The 16,960-nt window shown below is 37.0% G+C and overlaps 1 protein-coding gene across 4 annotated transcripts in view; it reads left to right on the top strand.

Annotated features, from left to right (window-relative positions):
* LOC127876244 (uncharacterized) overlaps nucleotides 1-16,960 on the top strand; it is a 66,273-nt gene that overhangs the window by 12,121 nt on the left and 37,192 nt on the right. For all 4 annotated transcript variants that reach the window (XM_052421315.1, XM_052421316.1, XM_052421318.1 and 1 more), the window contains 5 exons: nucleotides 7,130-7,260; nucleotides 9,619-9,714; nucleotides 12,111-12,192; nucleotides 12,577-12,706; nucleotides 16,502-16,673. In XM_052421315.1, the coding sequence (XP_052277275.1) occupies nucleotides 7,148-7,260; nucleotides 9,619-9,714; nucleotides 12,111-12,192; nucleotides 12,577-12,706; nucleotides 16,502-16,673 (593 nt within the window). In that variant the 5' untranslated portion in view covers nucleotides 7,130-7,147. The remainder of the gene's footprint in view (nucleotides 1-7,129; nucleotides 7,261-9,618; nucleotides 9,715-12,110; nucleotides 12,193-12,576; nucleotides 12,707-16,501; nucleotides 16,674-16,960) is intronic.

A 16,960-nucleotide genomic window follows, 5' to 3' on the forward strand; every position in this document is an offset into this window, starting at 1 on the left:
TCACTCCCAGGATCCAAATCTGTTTTGTATTAACTTAACTAGCAAAATACTGTCCATAGCGGAATGTAGCATACCGGTCTCCTCCGGCAAGGATAAAGCCAGAAATAGGGTCTTGTGGTGGAATGAGGCATGCTCCAATGCGGTACAGGCCCGTAAAAATGCTTTAAAAATTCTAAAAAAGAACCCCGCTGAGCATAATCTTCTTAATTATAGGTCCCTCGAAAATCAGGCAAAGCGGGTTATTTTTGACGCAAAAACTCAAAATTGGAAAGAATTCTGTGATTCAGCTATCATTAATAAGAAAAATACTAGGGATTTTTGGCAAAAAATTCACAGAATTAAAGGAAATTCATTCACCCCTGTACCGCTACTTAAATACAAAGGCGAAATTGCCACTACCCCAAGGGAAAAGGCTCAATTTTTGGTACGACATTTCCAATCTGTCTCCAGTGACTCAAACCTTCCCGTTCAAAACTTTGAATTATCAAAAGCGGTTTGAGACTGAGCACCAAAATATTTCAAATGAGCCTGGGGATAACAGCACGCCTCTCAATTTACCATTCACTATTACAGAATTATTAAGTGCCATTAACACCAGGAGTAACACCGCCACGGGGCCTGACAAAATAGCATATTTAATGTTTAAAAATATACCAGCCATAACTCTGAAAATCTGGCTTAACCTATTCAATCAGGTTTATAGGACAGGCAGGATACCACCCGAGTGGAAGCAGGCCACAGTGATTCCAATTCCTAAACCCTGTAAAGACAAAAATGATCCAAACTCATATCGTCCAATAAGTTTAACATCACATGCAGGTAAATTATTAGAAATAATGGTCAAAAATAGATTAGAACACTTATTGGAATCAAATAATATACTAAACCTCTTCCAGTCTGGCTTTAGGAAGGGGCGATCTACTCTTGATCAGCTAGCTAGATTACACCATGATATTCTCTCTGCAAAAAATCAAGGGCAATCAGTATTAGCAATTTTTTTGGACCTTCAGGCCGCCTTTGATTTAACATGGACCTTTGGCATATTAAAAAAGCTAGCTGACTATGGAATCACTGGATACTGTTTCCACTACCTCAGAGCTTTCCTAGAGGGCCATAAAATCCAGGTCAGGGTCGATGGGGAGTTATCAGAGGTAGCCATAACTGACCGCGGAACCCCTCAGGGGTCCGTTATATCCCCAACTCTGTTCTCCCTCATCGTAAACGGTCTACCTGATGCCGTAAAAGACTCAGGAATGGTTATCTCCTAGTTTGCCGATGACTCAGGCTCTTGGTTAAAGGGGTCTAACATGTTACGCCTGCAAAAGAGGGCTCAAGCAGGCTTAGACTCCATATGGAAATGGGCAATTGAATGGGGATTCAAAATTTCTCCAACCAAAACAGTAGGAGTACTATTTGGCGACCAATTTCAGCACTCTTTGGACTTAAATTTAGGCGGCACCAAAATTATCTTTGAAAAAGTGGTGAAATTTCTAGGTATGTACCTAGATAAACAGTTAACTTTTACTCACCACTTCAAATATTTGGCAGAAAGGTGCGAAAGGGACCTAAATTTAATGAGAATGTTAAGAGGCACAGGTTTCGGATCAGATAAAAAAAGCCTCTTAACTCTCTACAAGTCCCTTATACGTCCAAAGCTAGATTATGGAGCCCAAATCTATGCATGTGCAAAGCCAAATGCCCTAAAAATGGTTGATACCATTCAACACAAGGCCCTAAAGATAGCTCTGAGAGCCCTAAACTGTACACCGGGTGCACTGCTCGAGGAGGAGGCCGGTGTGCTACCTCTTGACTTGCGTAGAAAACAACAGTCCCTCAATTTCTCCGCCAGGGCTAAGTCTCGGCATGGTTCAAACCCCGTTAACAAACTTGTCGGGACTGGCACCTTCATCAAGGGGAAAACACTTAAGCGTAAGCATGTCGCCCTACCCTTTGGTGCGAGTATTAGGACCCTGGTTGAGGATGCCGGTCTCGACAAGGTACATGTAGCAGACCTGAGGCCCTCCAAGACCCCCCCCTGGACGCTTGGACCCATTGATGTTGACCTATCACTCTCTAATAAAATAACGAAAAATGACTTGCCACAACTCATCAAGTCAGAAGCTCTCTCTCTTATAGATAATATGTATGCTGAGCATCTAAAAATCTACACTGACGGCTCCAAATGCCCTAACTCTGGTTTGGTAGCCAACTCTTTTGTAATTCCTTAAAAAAACATTAGTAAAACGCACAGGCTCAGCAACAATCTCTCTATTTTTACAGCAGAACTTTTGGCAATTAAATTCTCTCTGTGCTGGATATTGGTCAATAAACCTACTAAAACTGCTATTTTATCAGACTCAATGTCATCTCTTGAGTCCATAAAAAACAAAAATAGCAGATCTAGGCCTGATATTTTAGCTAGCATTTTGGAACTTCATCAACAGTGCCTAGATAAATCTTTAAAGGTCACATTAGTATGGTGTCCAGCACATGTCAACATCAGTGGGAACGAGCAGGCCGACAGGGGGGCCAAAGAGGGCCTCTTGAGGGGGGTCGTAGATGCTGGGGAACCCCTGACACCTACTGAGATCTACTCCCTGACAAAGAAATTTGTAATGGGTGAGTGGAATCTCCGGACCGACAATTTGTCTTCCCATCGACATACTTTTACCAGACCTGCGAAAACCCTCAGGCCGCCTGACAGATACTCGGCAAGCATTGTGCTTGACAGAGCCATCACGCGCCTGAGGATGGAAACCACCCTATTACCCGGTGGCGCAGGAAAGTATGTCCTCGGAATAGACCCCGCATGTCCTAGGTGCCAGGAACCTCTCACTGCGCCCCACATGCTGCTGCACTGTCCTAACCATAAGGCGCAGAGGGACCACCTTGAAGCTGCATTGCACTCCCATGGACTAGTTTTTAACCTTTCCAACGTGCTAGACCCCAAGGGAGCAGCTAGGGGCCCGGTCTTCTCTGCCCTCGCCAAATACTTACTGGATTGTCATATAACTGACAAAATCTAGGTCATTGGGGGAGGGAGAGCAGCCAACACCCACCTAATTATTCAGTCTTGCGACTGTTTTTCTTTTAAACTGTGTAATCTTTGCACAAACCTGATGTAATATAATAATTGTGTTGGATTTGTGTCGCTTTTACACAACTTTTATTTTAGTTTTTAATGGGTTTATTGTTCTACCCCGCCCTTTCTAAATCAGGCCAATGGCATTGGCCTGGTCTTCCTTATTTTAATACATTTTTTATGAGAGTATGACGTTAGTCCACCATTTACATTTTTCAGGTTTTTAATCATATTTTATGGCATTTCTTACTACAAGAAAGGACGAGGCTGTCCAGTAGCCTGGGATTGTTGGCTGCATTGCACCCCCTCTCTTGCCCTTTGGCACCCCACCCTTTCCCCTTCAAACTCGAAGAGCCATGTCGGACTGGAGTGCACTGTGCAGGGCCTTATACCATGAAAAACACTTATTTAGCCCTATCTTGGGTAATACCAATCCCTTGGTATTATTGTCGACTTTGTCGATACTGCTAATTGTGTACCTTGTAGTACATTAAATCTTGTTGAAACTGCTATTTTGTGTTGCACATTTCCTTATTTTTGTGTTAAACTGCTATCTTATATAGCAAATTGCCTTAATTTTTTTCTCAATACTGCTATTTCTACACCATAGCAAACATTTTACCCTGTATTACACTAATTCATGTTAAAATTGCTATTTTATATAGCAAATTTCCTCAATTTTATATTAAATTGCTATTTTATATAGCAAATTTCCTCGGTTTTTCTGTTTAATTGCCATTTTACATACCATACAAGGTACTTTAGTACTATTCCCTCTATTGTTATCACCAATATATTAATAATATTGGTTGGATTGGAGCCTTTTGAGTTGTTTTACTGCATCTAGGTAACATTTGGTCTTTTTACCATTTTACAACTTACCTTTACCAATTTTCCTTCAATAGTATACAAACTATTTTTCATTTACCATGCACTCCCTCTGGTCCAGGGGAAACAACCATTGTAGACTCCATCCCCACAATTACCTCTCTTAGTTCAACTGAGTGACATCACCCCTGCTGGCTCTTTTTTCCCCCACTCACATCGGCCTACACTTCCAAAAATCTCTTCTTCTTTCAACCCTCCAGGGTGGCAACATGTATTTTAAATATATAAATGCATATAGTTCTGTACATATTGTAAATAATGTACCTTTTGTACAAATTTAGCTGTTTTTGTCTCATTTTTAACTGTAAAGCACATTGTCTTACCTTTAATTTTTATGTGGCCCTATAAAGGTGACCGTTGGGAGACAAGTAAGTTATTACCCTTAACATATAAGGGTTTTTTACTAAACTCACTTTTAAATATTGTTTTAATGCCACTCTGGGGGGACTTCTCTTCTCCATAGCCCAATCCTCCTTAATTTCCATACAGACAGGGTCTTATGTTGGAGCATTACGGCTATATTCCCTGTCTGCAAGTGTTTAACATTGAGCCACATACATAAACTTATACTCATTACTTTTATAATAACTCAATACTCAATTGCAACATTAATATATAATTGAGAGTTATACTCCCTATGTGTTATCATATATTGTCTTTTTTCCTTTCTTTTTCATATAATTGCATGTACACATGCAACTTCACTTTACATTTTAGAGCTGTTAAATCAGGCTCTGGCATCACTACTAATTAATGTTCATAGATAAACATATCTCTCAAGTGATTAGATCTTGTTGTGTGGCATTTCGTTTAAACCTTAAATATACACATAATAATGGTACTTGACTATGTATGTAAATATATAGTGGCAATGTTCAACCACTTTGTGATCTGGAAAACCCTCAAGTATTATTATTTTGTTTTTCAAACATATAACACATCTGTGTAGTCCTTTTTCTATAAGCATTATATTAAAATAATCCTATTTGGATTCTTACATTTAAAACACAGATCACAAAGTCTAAAGACTCCAACAAACCCATTGCAGTATATACTGAACAGTGGGTCTAGTAATGATGATGCCACATACAACAGTATGTGTGTTTTCACCATCTTTACTTATAAAAATTGGGCTATTCTTTCTCTCTCTCCTCCTTAAAAAACAAAACAAACAATAACATACAATAACAACATCATATAAATAATAATAAATAATAAGAAGTACAGTAACATAACATAAACATAGTAATTTATAACTATAAAACAAGTCCCAAGTTCTTTTGGATTTATTCATCCTTTTCTTTCATTTATATTCTCTGCATATAAAATATTATTGTTTACTTTTTGTTAAAGTGCAACGTCCGCCGTGGGAAAATTCTATTAATAAACGGATTGACCTACTTGCAATCCTTAATAAGAAATTTCGGCCAATCAGTGCCATCGTTTTATAAGTGTATCATCCAATAAAAACGCTGCTTTTTAACAGCGTTAGGCCCAGCCAGTGTAAAGTACTGCGTTTTTCTTATAACGCTTCTTAAATAAGTATAGATATTTTTAAACCAATAGATTTTTATTAAGGCACCGCACCAACACTGCAAAGTTTTATATTTAGATCAATGGTACAGCCCAGTAAAATCGGGCTGTCCATTTTATGGCCGTTTTCGACCTTTTTTAAGCAGAGTTTTATGTTAAGCAGTGTGCTCGAGCAATGGTTTTTAACCGAAGTCCCGAGGGTAAATAACCCCATTAGTCAGTCAGCTGTCTAATTGAAGTAGTTTTCATCTGATCTTTACCAAACTTGGTCAGAAGTTGTATCAAGACATTATCTAGGTCAAGTTTGCATATGGGTCATGCCGGGTCAAAAACTAGGTCACAGGGTCACTTAGTGCATTTCAAGGATTTAGCATGGTGTCAGCTCTCTAGTTTATGTGGCTTTCTGATTTATTTTGATATTCTAAGACATTTTTATGCCCCCAAAGGAGGGCATATAGTGATCGTACTGTCCGTCCGTCTGTCCTTCACACTTTGCGTTTAGATTTCGAAAAATGCTCATAACTGCTATGTCGCTTCAGATAGCTATTTCATATTTGGCATGCATGTGTATATGGACAAGGCCTTTCCATACGCACACAAATTTTGACCCCTGTGACCTTGAACTTAGGGTCCGCGTTAGGTTTCGAAATCTGCGTTTAGGTTTCGAAAAAAACTCATAACTTCTACCAAGCGTTGATAGGTGGCATAAGTCATCCTATGGTGACAGCTCTTGTTGTGTGATGTTTATGTAAATGCAAAATTTTCACAAAATTTTGGTGTCTGTTTCTTTGATAGGAACGATAGTGTTATGCGTACTTTTGGTTTATAACAGCGATTCAGACTTTACCTTAATCACACGTAAGGACCATGATTTAAAAATATGTACCAATAAACGTCATACGAACTGTCGGATTCACTGAATGAACGAGATGCATGAGTAAACAACAATATTAAAGTTTATAAACTCATAAGTTTATTAATAGGCATGAATTTTAAAAGATGCATAAGATATTAATTTGTATTGTTCAAAAATTGTAAACTGAGAACAACGGTAACCTGTCCTCAATGGTATATTTGGTATTTCCCTATACTGACCGCTGTTATCAGGTTTGACTGTTTGCTCAAACTTAAACCAGTTACCAGGGCCCTCGATTTGCCCTTTTTACCGCCGAATAGTGTTGAATGGTTGGTGATGTTTGTTCAAACTTAAACCAGTTACCAGGGCCCTCGATTTGCCCTTTGAATAGTGTTGAATGGTTGGTGATAAGATCTTTTAACATTCCCCTTTTCGCCCAAAACAACACGAAATTCCCCCCTCTAAGGGCCTCGGCCCCAATCCCCCAAAGTGTAGTAAGGGCCCTGGTTACAGTAGATTTTATATCATGTATTCTAATAATAATTTACTCGTGTAAAATAAACGAAGATTTAGAATAATTCCTCAAAATTGGAATGCCTATGTTTGGAGTTTAATTGTCCTTTCTTGATCATTAACTTGTGAAATTAATATTATTCTTTTAGGGTGTTAAAATAAATGCCTCTGGCTTTGTTAAGTTAAATATTCATATTCCTATTGGCTATATAGAATTTGATTTGTTTTTATTAATAACTCTTTGCTTTTTATTTCAGAAGAATAACAGTGAAGTCATGGATTTAGAAAACAACAACCTTGACATGAAGCAGCTGTTCTTCAACAACTTAATACTGCTTGGTTTTGACGTTCAAGAGATGGAAGCAACACATTCTATACCCTTTAACAAGTAAAATAAATTGGGTTTCATGTCGTATATTGTAGTTAAATAAGTTAGGCTTTTTATAATTTGATTTTGCAAGTTTTTTAACAAATTTGTAAATCATGGTTATTACTCAAACCTAGCTTGGAATTGCATGTTGGGCCAGGTTTAACAAGGTTAAGATCACTGTTACTTTAACTAGAAAAAAAATTTAAAACCTGGTTTTTATGGAATTGCCTTTTTCTCATTTTACGTGTAATGTTAGTATCAGTAGTTTAATAATAATCATCATTTGTGAATTACTTGTAAGATCCATGATGGCCTTTTTTCTTCATTACCAACATAAACTGTTGAATATTATTTTTTCTGATTTAAAAGTTGTAATCTTAATCAAAAGAAGCAGTGGTAAATATCCCCATTACCACAACTGCATTAATTTGAATGGAAGGTTAAACAAATTGGTCATTTTTAGCTCTGCTATTTTTTTAGAAAACCCAAGGTATTGTCAAAGCCAGCTTGTCATCCAGCTTCTGCCGTCCGCCGTCCGCGTTGTGCTAAAACCGGAACATAGGCTCTAAAATCAAAGTGTTTCCACATCCAACTTTGAAACTTGATATGTAGATGCACCTTGACGAGTTCTACATGCCACACCCATTTTTGGGTCACTAGTTCAAAGGTCAAGGTCACTTCTGACAAGCTTGCATTTATTAGCTCATCTATTTTTTGAAAAAAAAAGAGCTATTGTCATCACCTTGGCGACTGCGTCCGGTTAAGTTTTGCGTTTAGGTCCACTTTTCTCATAAATTATAAATGCTATTGCATTCAAACTTGGTACACTTACTTACTATCATGAGGGAAGTGGGCAGGCAAAGTTAGATAACTCTGGCGTGCATTTCGACAGAATTGTGCCCTTTTTATACTCAAGTTTTGTGTTTACGTCCATTTTATTCCTTAAGTATCAAAGCTATTGCTTACATACTTGCAACACTTACTAACTATCATGAGGGGACTGTGCAGACAAAGTTATGTAACTCTGACTAGCATTTTGACAGAATTATGTGCCCTCTTTAGACTTAGAAAATTGAAAATTTTGGTTAAGTTTTGTTTTTAGGTACATTTTATTCCTTAAGTATCAAAGCTATAGCTTTCATACTTGCAACACTTACTAACTATCATATGGGGACTGTGCAGGCAAAGTAATGTAACTCTGACTGGCATTTTGACGAAGTATGTGCCCTTTTTATACTTAAAAAATTGAAAATTTTGTTAAGTTTTGTGTCAAGATCCACTTTATTTCTAAAGTATCAAAGCTATTGCTTTCATACTTGCAACACTTACTAACTATCATAAGGGGACTGTGCAGGCAAAATTATGTAACTCTGACTGGCATTTTGACAGAATTATGGGCCTTTATACTTAGAAAATTGAAAATTTTGTTAGTTTTGTGTCCACTTTACCCCTAAAGTATCATAAATATTGCTTTCATACTTGGAACACTCGCAAACTATCATAAGGGGACAGTAAAGGACAAGTTGCATAACTCTGGTTGTCATTTTTACAGAATTATGGCCCTTTTCTGACTTAGTAACTTTGAATATATGGTTAAATTTTGCGTTTAGATCCACTTTACTTCTAAAGTATCCAAGCTATTGCTTTCAAACTTCAAATACTTTCATGCTATCATAAGGGTACTGTACCATGCATGTTGAATTTTACCTTGACCTATGAATGACCTTGACTCTCAAGGTCAAATTATTAAATTTTGCTAATATTGGCATAACTTCTTTATTTATGATTAGATTTGATTGATACTTTGACAAAACAACTCTTACCTGACATACCACAATAGACTCCACCCAAACCATCCACCAAGCCCCCCCCCCCCCCACCTGGATCCCCCATCAATTTTTTTTTCTTAAAGATCATCTAAAAAATGACCACCACACCCTATCACTATACTCCCCCCCCCCCCCCCCCCCCCCCAACCCCCCCACCCCCCCTCCCCCTTTTGGTAAACATGGTTAAAAAACACAAATATTTTTATGTATTATTTTATTTTTAAAATACTGTCCAACAATCCCGCCCCCCCCCCCCCCCCCAATTTTTTTTTTAATTGCATTTTTGGAAGAAAATGTAATAAATGACCACACCCTCACACTATACACCCCCCTCCACTCCACCCCGTCCTTCCTTTGTGATTGAAATTGAGATAGGTCCCTTCACCTTTAAAAAGAAAAATAGATGAGCGGTCTGCAGCCCCAAGGCGGTGCTCTTGTTCAAAACTGCACCCACAGCTGAGCGTTGGCACCTGCTATTCGTTGCTCTTGTTGTTAGGCAGTTGTGACAAGCTCAATAGTACTACTGGTATTTTTGCATGTCTTTCAGGGCTATGTTTGAACTACCAAACAAGAGAGCAGCCGAAATTGTGCTACACTTTCTTTTCCAGCGGTTGAACCCCACAATGTGCAGGGAGGCTTTCAGGTAAGATTACTTTCCTAGAATCCCATCTTTTCAAGTTATTAGTGTAACTTGACCTCTTAAACTGCATAATGATTGTTTATGGATTAAAACAACTAGTATGAGGACTGTTGTTGTTGTTGTTTTGCCTTAGAAAGCAGGCAGTTTTATTACGTTATCATACAGTAAAATCAATGTGTATGAACGCAGCTGCAGACATTCTGAATTATTGATGTACTACTGTAACATTTGTATAAATATCATACTGCTGCAAGTAATAAAAATTGAAATTTTAAATTGGCTCATCTATTTTTTGAAAAAAATTATGAGCTATTGTCATCACCTTGGCGTCTGTGTTGGCGTCCGGTTAAGTTTTGCGTTTAGGTCCACTTTTCTCAGAAAGTATCAATGCTATTGCATTCAAACTTGGTACACTTACTTACTATCATGAGGGGACTGGGCAGGCAAAGTTAGGTAACTCTGGCTTGCATTTTGACAGAATTATGTGCCCTTTTTATACTTATAATATGAAAATTTTGGTTAAGTTTTGTGTTTAGGTCCATTTTATTCCTTAAGTATCAAAGCTATTGCTTTCATACTTGCAACACTTACTATCATAAGGGGACTGTGCAGGCAAAGTTATGTAACTCTGACTAGCATTTTGACAGAATTATGTGCCCTTTTTATACTTAGAAAATTGAAAATTTGGTTAAGTTTTGTGTTTAGGTCCACTTTATTCGTACAGTATCAAAGCTATTGCTTTCATACTTGCAACACTTATTAACTATCATAAGGGGACTGTGCAGGCAAAGTTATGTAGTTCTGACTGGCATTTGGACGGAATTATGGGCTCTTTATACTTAGAAAATTGAAAATTTGGTTAAGTTTTGTGTTTTGGTCCACTTTACCCCTAAAGTATCATAGATATTGCTTTCATACTTGGAACACTCGCAAACTTTCATATTAAGGGTACAGTAAAAGGACAAGTTGCATAACTCTGGTTGTCATTTTTACGGAATTATGGCCCTTTTTTTACTTAGTAACTTTGAATATATGGTTAAATTTTGTGTTTCGATCCACTTTACTTCTAAAGTATCAAGGCTATTGCTTTCAAACTTCAAATACTTTCATGCTATCATGAGGTTACTGTACCTGGCAAGTTGAATTTTACCTTGACCTTTGAATGACTTTGACTCAAGGTTAAATTATTAAATTTTGCTAAAATTGCCATAACTTCTTTATTTATGATTAGATTTGATTGATACTTTGACAAAAACTACTCTTACTTGACATACCACAATAGACTCCACCCAATCCATCCCCTGTGCCCTACTCCCCCCCCCCCCCCCCCCCGAATCCCCCCCCCCCCTTATTTTTTTATTTTTTTTAAGGTCATCTCACAAATGACCACCACACCCTCACACTATACCCCCACCACACCCCATCCCCCCCCCCCCAATTATTTTTTTTTGAAACGGTTAAAAAACAAATATTTATTTCTATAATTTTATTTTTGAAATACCGTCGCACCCAAGAATCCCCTCCCTCCCCCCTCCCCCCCCGGCCCCCCCCCCCACACCACAACACTATACACCCCTCTTCACTCCACCCCTCCCTCCTTTGTGATTAAAATTGAGAGTCCCTTCACCTTTAAAATGATTAGCGGTCTGCACCCGCAAGGCAGTGCTCTTGTTTATTATATTATGAACTTATCATTTCAAAGATAATTGGGAAAAGATGTCTTTATTAATAAAAAAACACTTTTATTTGATACAACTTCTCTCACATAAGGTTTGATGTTATTATGCTAAACTTAGTTACAATACTTTTATCCAATCATACTAAATTGGCTCTTTCATCTGATAAAAATGCTTTCACGTCTATCTGATGTTTAAATATATGAAGCTTCTTGAATTCTACTAGCCTGTTTCCACATGACACAGCTCAGATATAACCAGTAGTACATTAAGTGTTTTCAACCCTTTGGATTGGGAAAATGTGTGTGGTTTTGACTTAAATTGGGAATAAAGTGTTTCGTTTTTGTTATGCTAAGAAAACACTGAATAATTGAGAATAAATGTGTTTTCAATATTACATTCACTAAGGTTTAACTTATAGAACTGGATGGGAGATGAGCTATTCAGTTTAGACTTATATGTGTATATAAAAAATAATAATATTGAAAACCTTAAATTGGGAATTTTTTGGTCATACATGTATTTGGGGAAAATATACTTTTTACCATTGAGAATGGGTCCCCTTACTGGACCCAAATATGAAAGAAAAAAACTACAGTGTAGTATCGCATATCGAATGGAAAGTAATTGTATATCATCAGTTGTAATAAATGTCTGTTGAGACCTTGACTTATTTGGGATTTTTGTCAGCAATATTTATAGGCTATTAATATACAATTTTAGGGATAGCTGGCCAATACATGACAAAAAGAGAGAGCAGACATTTAGGAAGACATGCTGTAATTGGCTCTCCAATATTCTACAAGTGTGTGGTATATTTTTTCATTATTCAGGAATGTTGCACTTTTATCCAAGACCTTTCTTACTAACAACGTACAAAGCAATAGTGCATTTTATGAATAGACAAAGCTTTATTGGTTAATAGTTATATTTTGAAGAACAATTTAAGAGCCTGATTTTGAAGATATACGGACTTAAAAATTACCATAAGAAAAACTATGGAAGCAGATATACAGAAAGTTGACATATGCTCACAAGTAAATTTCTGTAGGGATACAGACTCTATGTAATCTGTTATGGTTCTGTCATACATACTGTCTCATAATGTTGCAATCTTGCGAGACATGTGTAAAACATGTGTGTGAAAATTTCAAATGTTTGACATTATTCAACAATGCTATGATTACAGGAGGAACCCGACAGTCATCTCCCTCGTATCAACGCATCCATGTTTATGTCCCCTGGGGGAGAGAAGTTTTACCAGCTGCTCTTTTACTTCTCAGGATATGTCATGCAGAAAGTCATGGAAAATGAACTAGGTGTGCATTTTTATGCACCCGAAGGGTGGCATATAGTTTTAAGCTCGGCTGTTTTCGGAGAAAACCCGAGGTTTTGTGACTGTCATAGCCAGCTCGTAGTGTCAGACGTCCGTGTCAAGGTTTGTTAAGGTTTTGAACATTGGCTCTAAAATGAAATTGCTTCAACCTACAACTTTGAAACTTCATATGTAGATGCACCTTGATGAGTTCTACATGCCACACCCATTTTGGGGTCACTAGGTCAAAGGTCAAGGTCACTGTGACCTCTAAAAAAAAAAATCTGTCAAGCTTTCATTTATTCAAAACTGCACCCGCAGCCGAGCGTGGCACCCGTTATGCGGTGCTCTTGTTGAACTGTCCGTCGGAAAGTTTTAACATTGTCCATAACTTTTGCAATATTGAAGATAGCAACTTGATATTTGGCATGCATGTGTATCTCATGGAGCTGCACATTTTGAGTGGTGAAAGATCAAGGTCATCCTTCAAGGTCAAAGGTCAAATGTATGGCTTCAAAGCGGCGCAGTAGGGAGAATTGTGTTTCTGACAAACACGTCTCTTGCTGTTTATAAATTTACTATAATACTACAATCAAATGGTATTTGCAGTTAAGCCTTATATTTGTGTTGAGTTGCATGATTAAAACAGACTTCTTTTGTATTGACTGGTATGAACATTTTTTTGACAGTGAAAATTAGGTAACGTGTGGTTTCCCTATGAAGACTTGAGCATTTCTTATAATTTACTAAATACCAAACTTCTGGTATGTATTATAAATGCTTCTTGTCAGTTTTTATATATTTGATATAGTATAAGTCTACCTGTATATAGTATGAATTAACTATTTTATTTCTGTAATCAATTACCATAATTGTTTCAATGGCAAAGATATAAAGTTTACACGCACATGCTTACTTTGATCGAGAATGTTAGGTAAGTTTCACATGGTCAATGTGATAGGTACATCTGCATTTTTTGTCACTGTTTTATGAGAATATTTATATACTGTGAAATCATTATTATTCGTCAGACATTAATTTTCGTCTTTTTCGTCCTTCGACTGATGGACGAATTCAAGATCCTAACGAACAATCATGTCACATATTTGAAACAAATAAGACTGAATTACTTTAGGCATGAGGCATTTAAAACCAGCATAATCCAGGCATATACACAGGGCTTGAAATTTACACTCGCACACTCGCAAAATGCGAGTAAAAAAGATTGCAAGGTAAGTTATAAGCCACTAGTATTTTTTGCAAGTAAAGAAATAGTGAAAAAAAAAAACGAGTTATATTGCTTAATGCGTTCGACGGCATGAACGCTAAACCGTAGGTCAATTTTTTTAACGTTCAAATACCCATATGCGGAAGCGCGCACCTTGTTTGTAGACTGGTATACTTATAGTACAGATACCCGGATGGTATTGATACAAAGAACATGAAACAGTCGACTATTTACACTCAAGTTAAATCTCGGTTTTGACACAAAGGGGTGTACATTATACAGTGTACTGACAACTGACATTTCCTGTAAAACGCGAATGCAATAAGGCTGTATCGAATGCATCGACTTCGTTTAGGTAATAAAAAGTTGATTAGCGCTAATTGTTAACAACTTTATTACCCATTGTGTGTATTGTGTTTTTCAGGGGTGTTGCAGATTATACAGCCAACACGCGGCGAATCCGGATTAAAGACAATACTATTAAATGCAATTAAAATATGACAATGTGTGATCAACACCTGACTGAAATATATTCTAAGCTTTTATTACAAATTAATAAAGAACATATTGATTTGTGTTTGGTTGTTTGGTTTTAATTGCATCTACTATTTTTGTACATATACATAAAAACCCGTACCTTCGTTGTTTAAAACACTCGTTAACAGTTATTCAGTCCCACTTATCCGCTAATCATAACAAAGAACGTGTCAATGACATAAAATAATAAGGGACAGTTACTATCACCTGAAATAACAGACTTGTTAATTGGCATATGCCAAACAAGGCCCACCTCCTGCAAGTGACTACCAAGTGTCACCCCTCTTTCCCTAGCACGATTTGTTCGCAACCGCGTATAACATGTATTACAAACAAATCGGACGCTTTTTTTTCAAAACCAGAAATGGACGAATTTAAGTGCTGACGAAATAGTCATTTTTTAAAAAAGGACGAAATTTCGTGCTGACGAAAATAAATGGTTTCACAGTTTATATCTGAGTTTTGGGACATGAAAATAATTTTTTTTAAATTTGTGTCTAAAAACTGAGAGTGATTATGGCATTCATGTTATATCTCTTAATGATAAAACAGTAAATGAGTCAGTGACAGTGAATGAATGATGAGTTTGTGCATTGATTTAGAATTTATGTATATGTATGTACATACATACATCTCAACTTCATTATCCTGGAATGGCTGGGAGTTCGGAAATTACATCGAGATATTCATTGTTGTACTTATCCAAACCGAGAGGTAGATAACCTATATTCACTTAACGAGTCATTTTCTAAATGAACAGGCACATGAATATAAATTACACAAAATCTTATAAATTCTCTAACAGCATAGAAAAATTCCTTCAACAATAGGGTATTAAGATTTTAAAATGTACATTTTATACAGGGGTGTTTAAGATGTTTTCAATAAATTTAATGTGAGGAAAAACTCAATTACCTTTCAATATGTTTTAACCGTAATACCTGAGCCAACATAAATATTTGTGAAAGCTTCTCTCAAGACAGGAAATCAATAGCGATCATTTGAAGTACAGCATCATCAAGATACACAAACATGTATTCTAAACAAACTTCAAGATAACAATATTCATTTACTATAAACTTAGAAGCTGTAAAGTTGGGATTTAAGTTTCCACTTATATATAATATGCATAGCTGGAACTTCCACTTAAACAATTTCATGTTACCAATGTTCATCAGCAGCTTCATATAAGCTCCTGTCTAAGAAAACTGGGATGTATGTGCATTTAGTGTTGTCCCAGATAAGGCTGTGCATCAGAGATGACACTTAAGCAATTTGTTTCGCCCCATTGGAAAAAGTACCGAAATCAAACCAATTGGCAAAAATTAACGGAAAAAAAGCTTAAGTTGGTAAAATTTGCGTGGTTTAATCTTCAGATTGGGTATAAATTATAATGGGCCTTTTAACCCTTTGCATGCTGGGAAATTTGTCGTCTGCTAAAATGTCGTCTGCTGAATTTGTAAAATAAGCATTTTCTTCATTTTTTTTCAAAGAATACTATCAGAATAGCAAACAGTTTGGATCCAGATGAAACAGTTTGGATCCAGATGAGATGCCACATTCTGTGGCGTCTCATCTGGATCCAAACTGTTTGCAAAGGCCTTTAAAATTCGGTTCCCGCGCTGAAAGGGTTAAAATTGCTGGGTATAAATTGCACCCTCCAATACAAATGTTCATTTACATGCACTTGGGCTTGAAATGTTCAGTTTCAATACTCATTTTATTCATTCACTTGCAGATAATTCACTTTTGGAACGAAATTAAATAATTTGTCCTTCCTTTTGAGAATTTTTCAGGCAGCAATTTGGAATTTGTAGTTTTTCCACAATTAGGAAAGTTCCTTTTACAGGTACTTTACCAAAAATTGCTGCACTTTTTGTGTAGACTGGATTTTTGTTTAGAAGACACTTCTTTTAAATATATTCCATATAAGTGAAAATTGCAGACTGTACAAGCATATCTGGCACGACACTTTACGCACATGCATGTAGCCCTGTTTTCCCAGGGATATAAATCTGAGCCCTTGCTCTGCAGGTGTGAAGAGCAGTGAGAGACAGAAATGTCCCGTTGTGACACCCCAGAATGTGAACATGCAGGACTCTATCCTGAAGAGCCTCAAATGTTCGGGTATCCGCCATCGCAAGCAGTACTTCGAGACTGTCAACATGAACGTGCAAGCCAGTGAGATGTGGAAACAGTGTGCGGAGTAAGCTGGCTCTGCTAACACTTTCAGATGTTAAAGCATTTAAAACTAAGTTTTGAAAAAAAGAAACACTATTGCCTAATTTTCAGGATCATTGTAAAGCACAGTTGACTGTTGATGACATAAGTGTAGTTATTATGCCCCCCTTCGAAGAAGAGGGGGTATATTGTTTTGCACATGTCTGTCCGTCGGTCCGTCCACCAGATGGTTTCAGTATGATAACTCAAGAACGCATACGCATAGGATCATGAAACTTCATAGGTACATTGATCATGACTGGCAGATGACCC

Source organism: Dreissena polymorpha, chromosome 4 (genome assembly GCF_020536995.1).
Source record: "Dreissena polymorpha isolate Duluth1 chromosome 4, UMN_Dpol_1.0, whole genome shotgun sequence".
NCBI classification, from domain to species: domain Eukaryota; kingdom Metazoa; phylum Mollusca; class Bivalvia; order Myida; family Dreissenidae; genus Dreissena; species Dreissena polymorpha.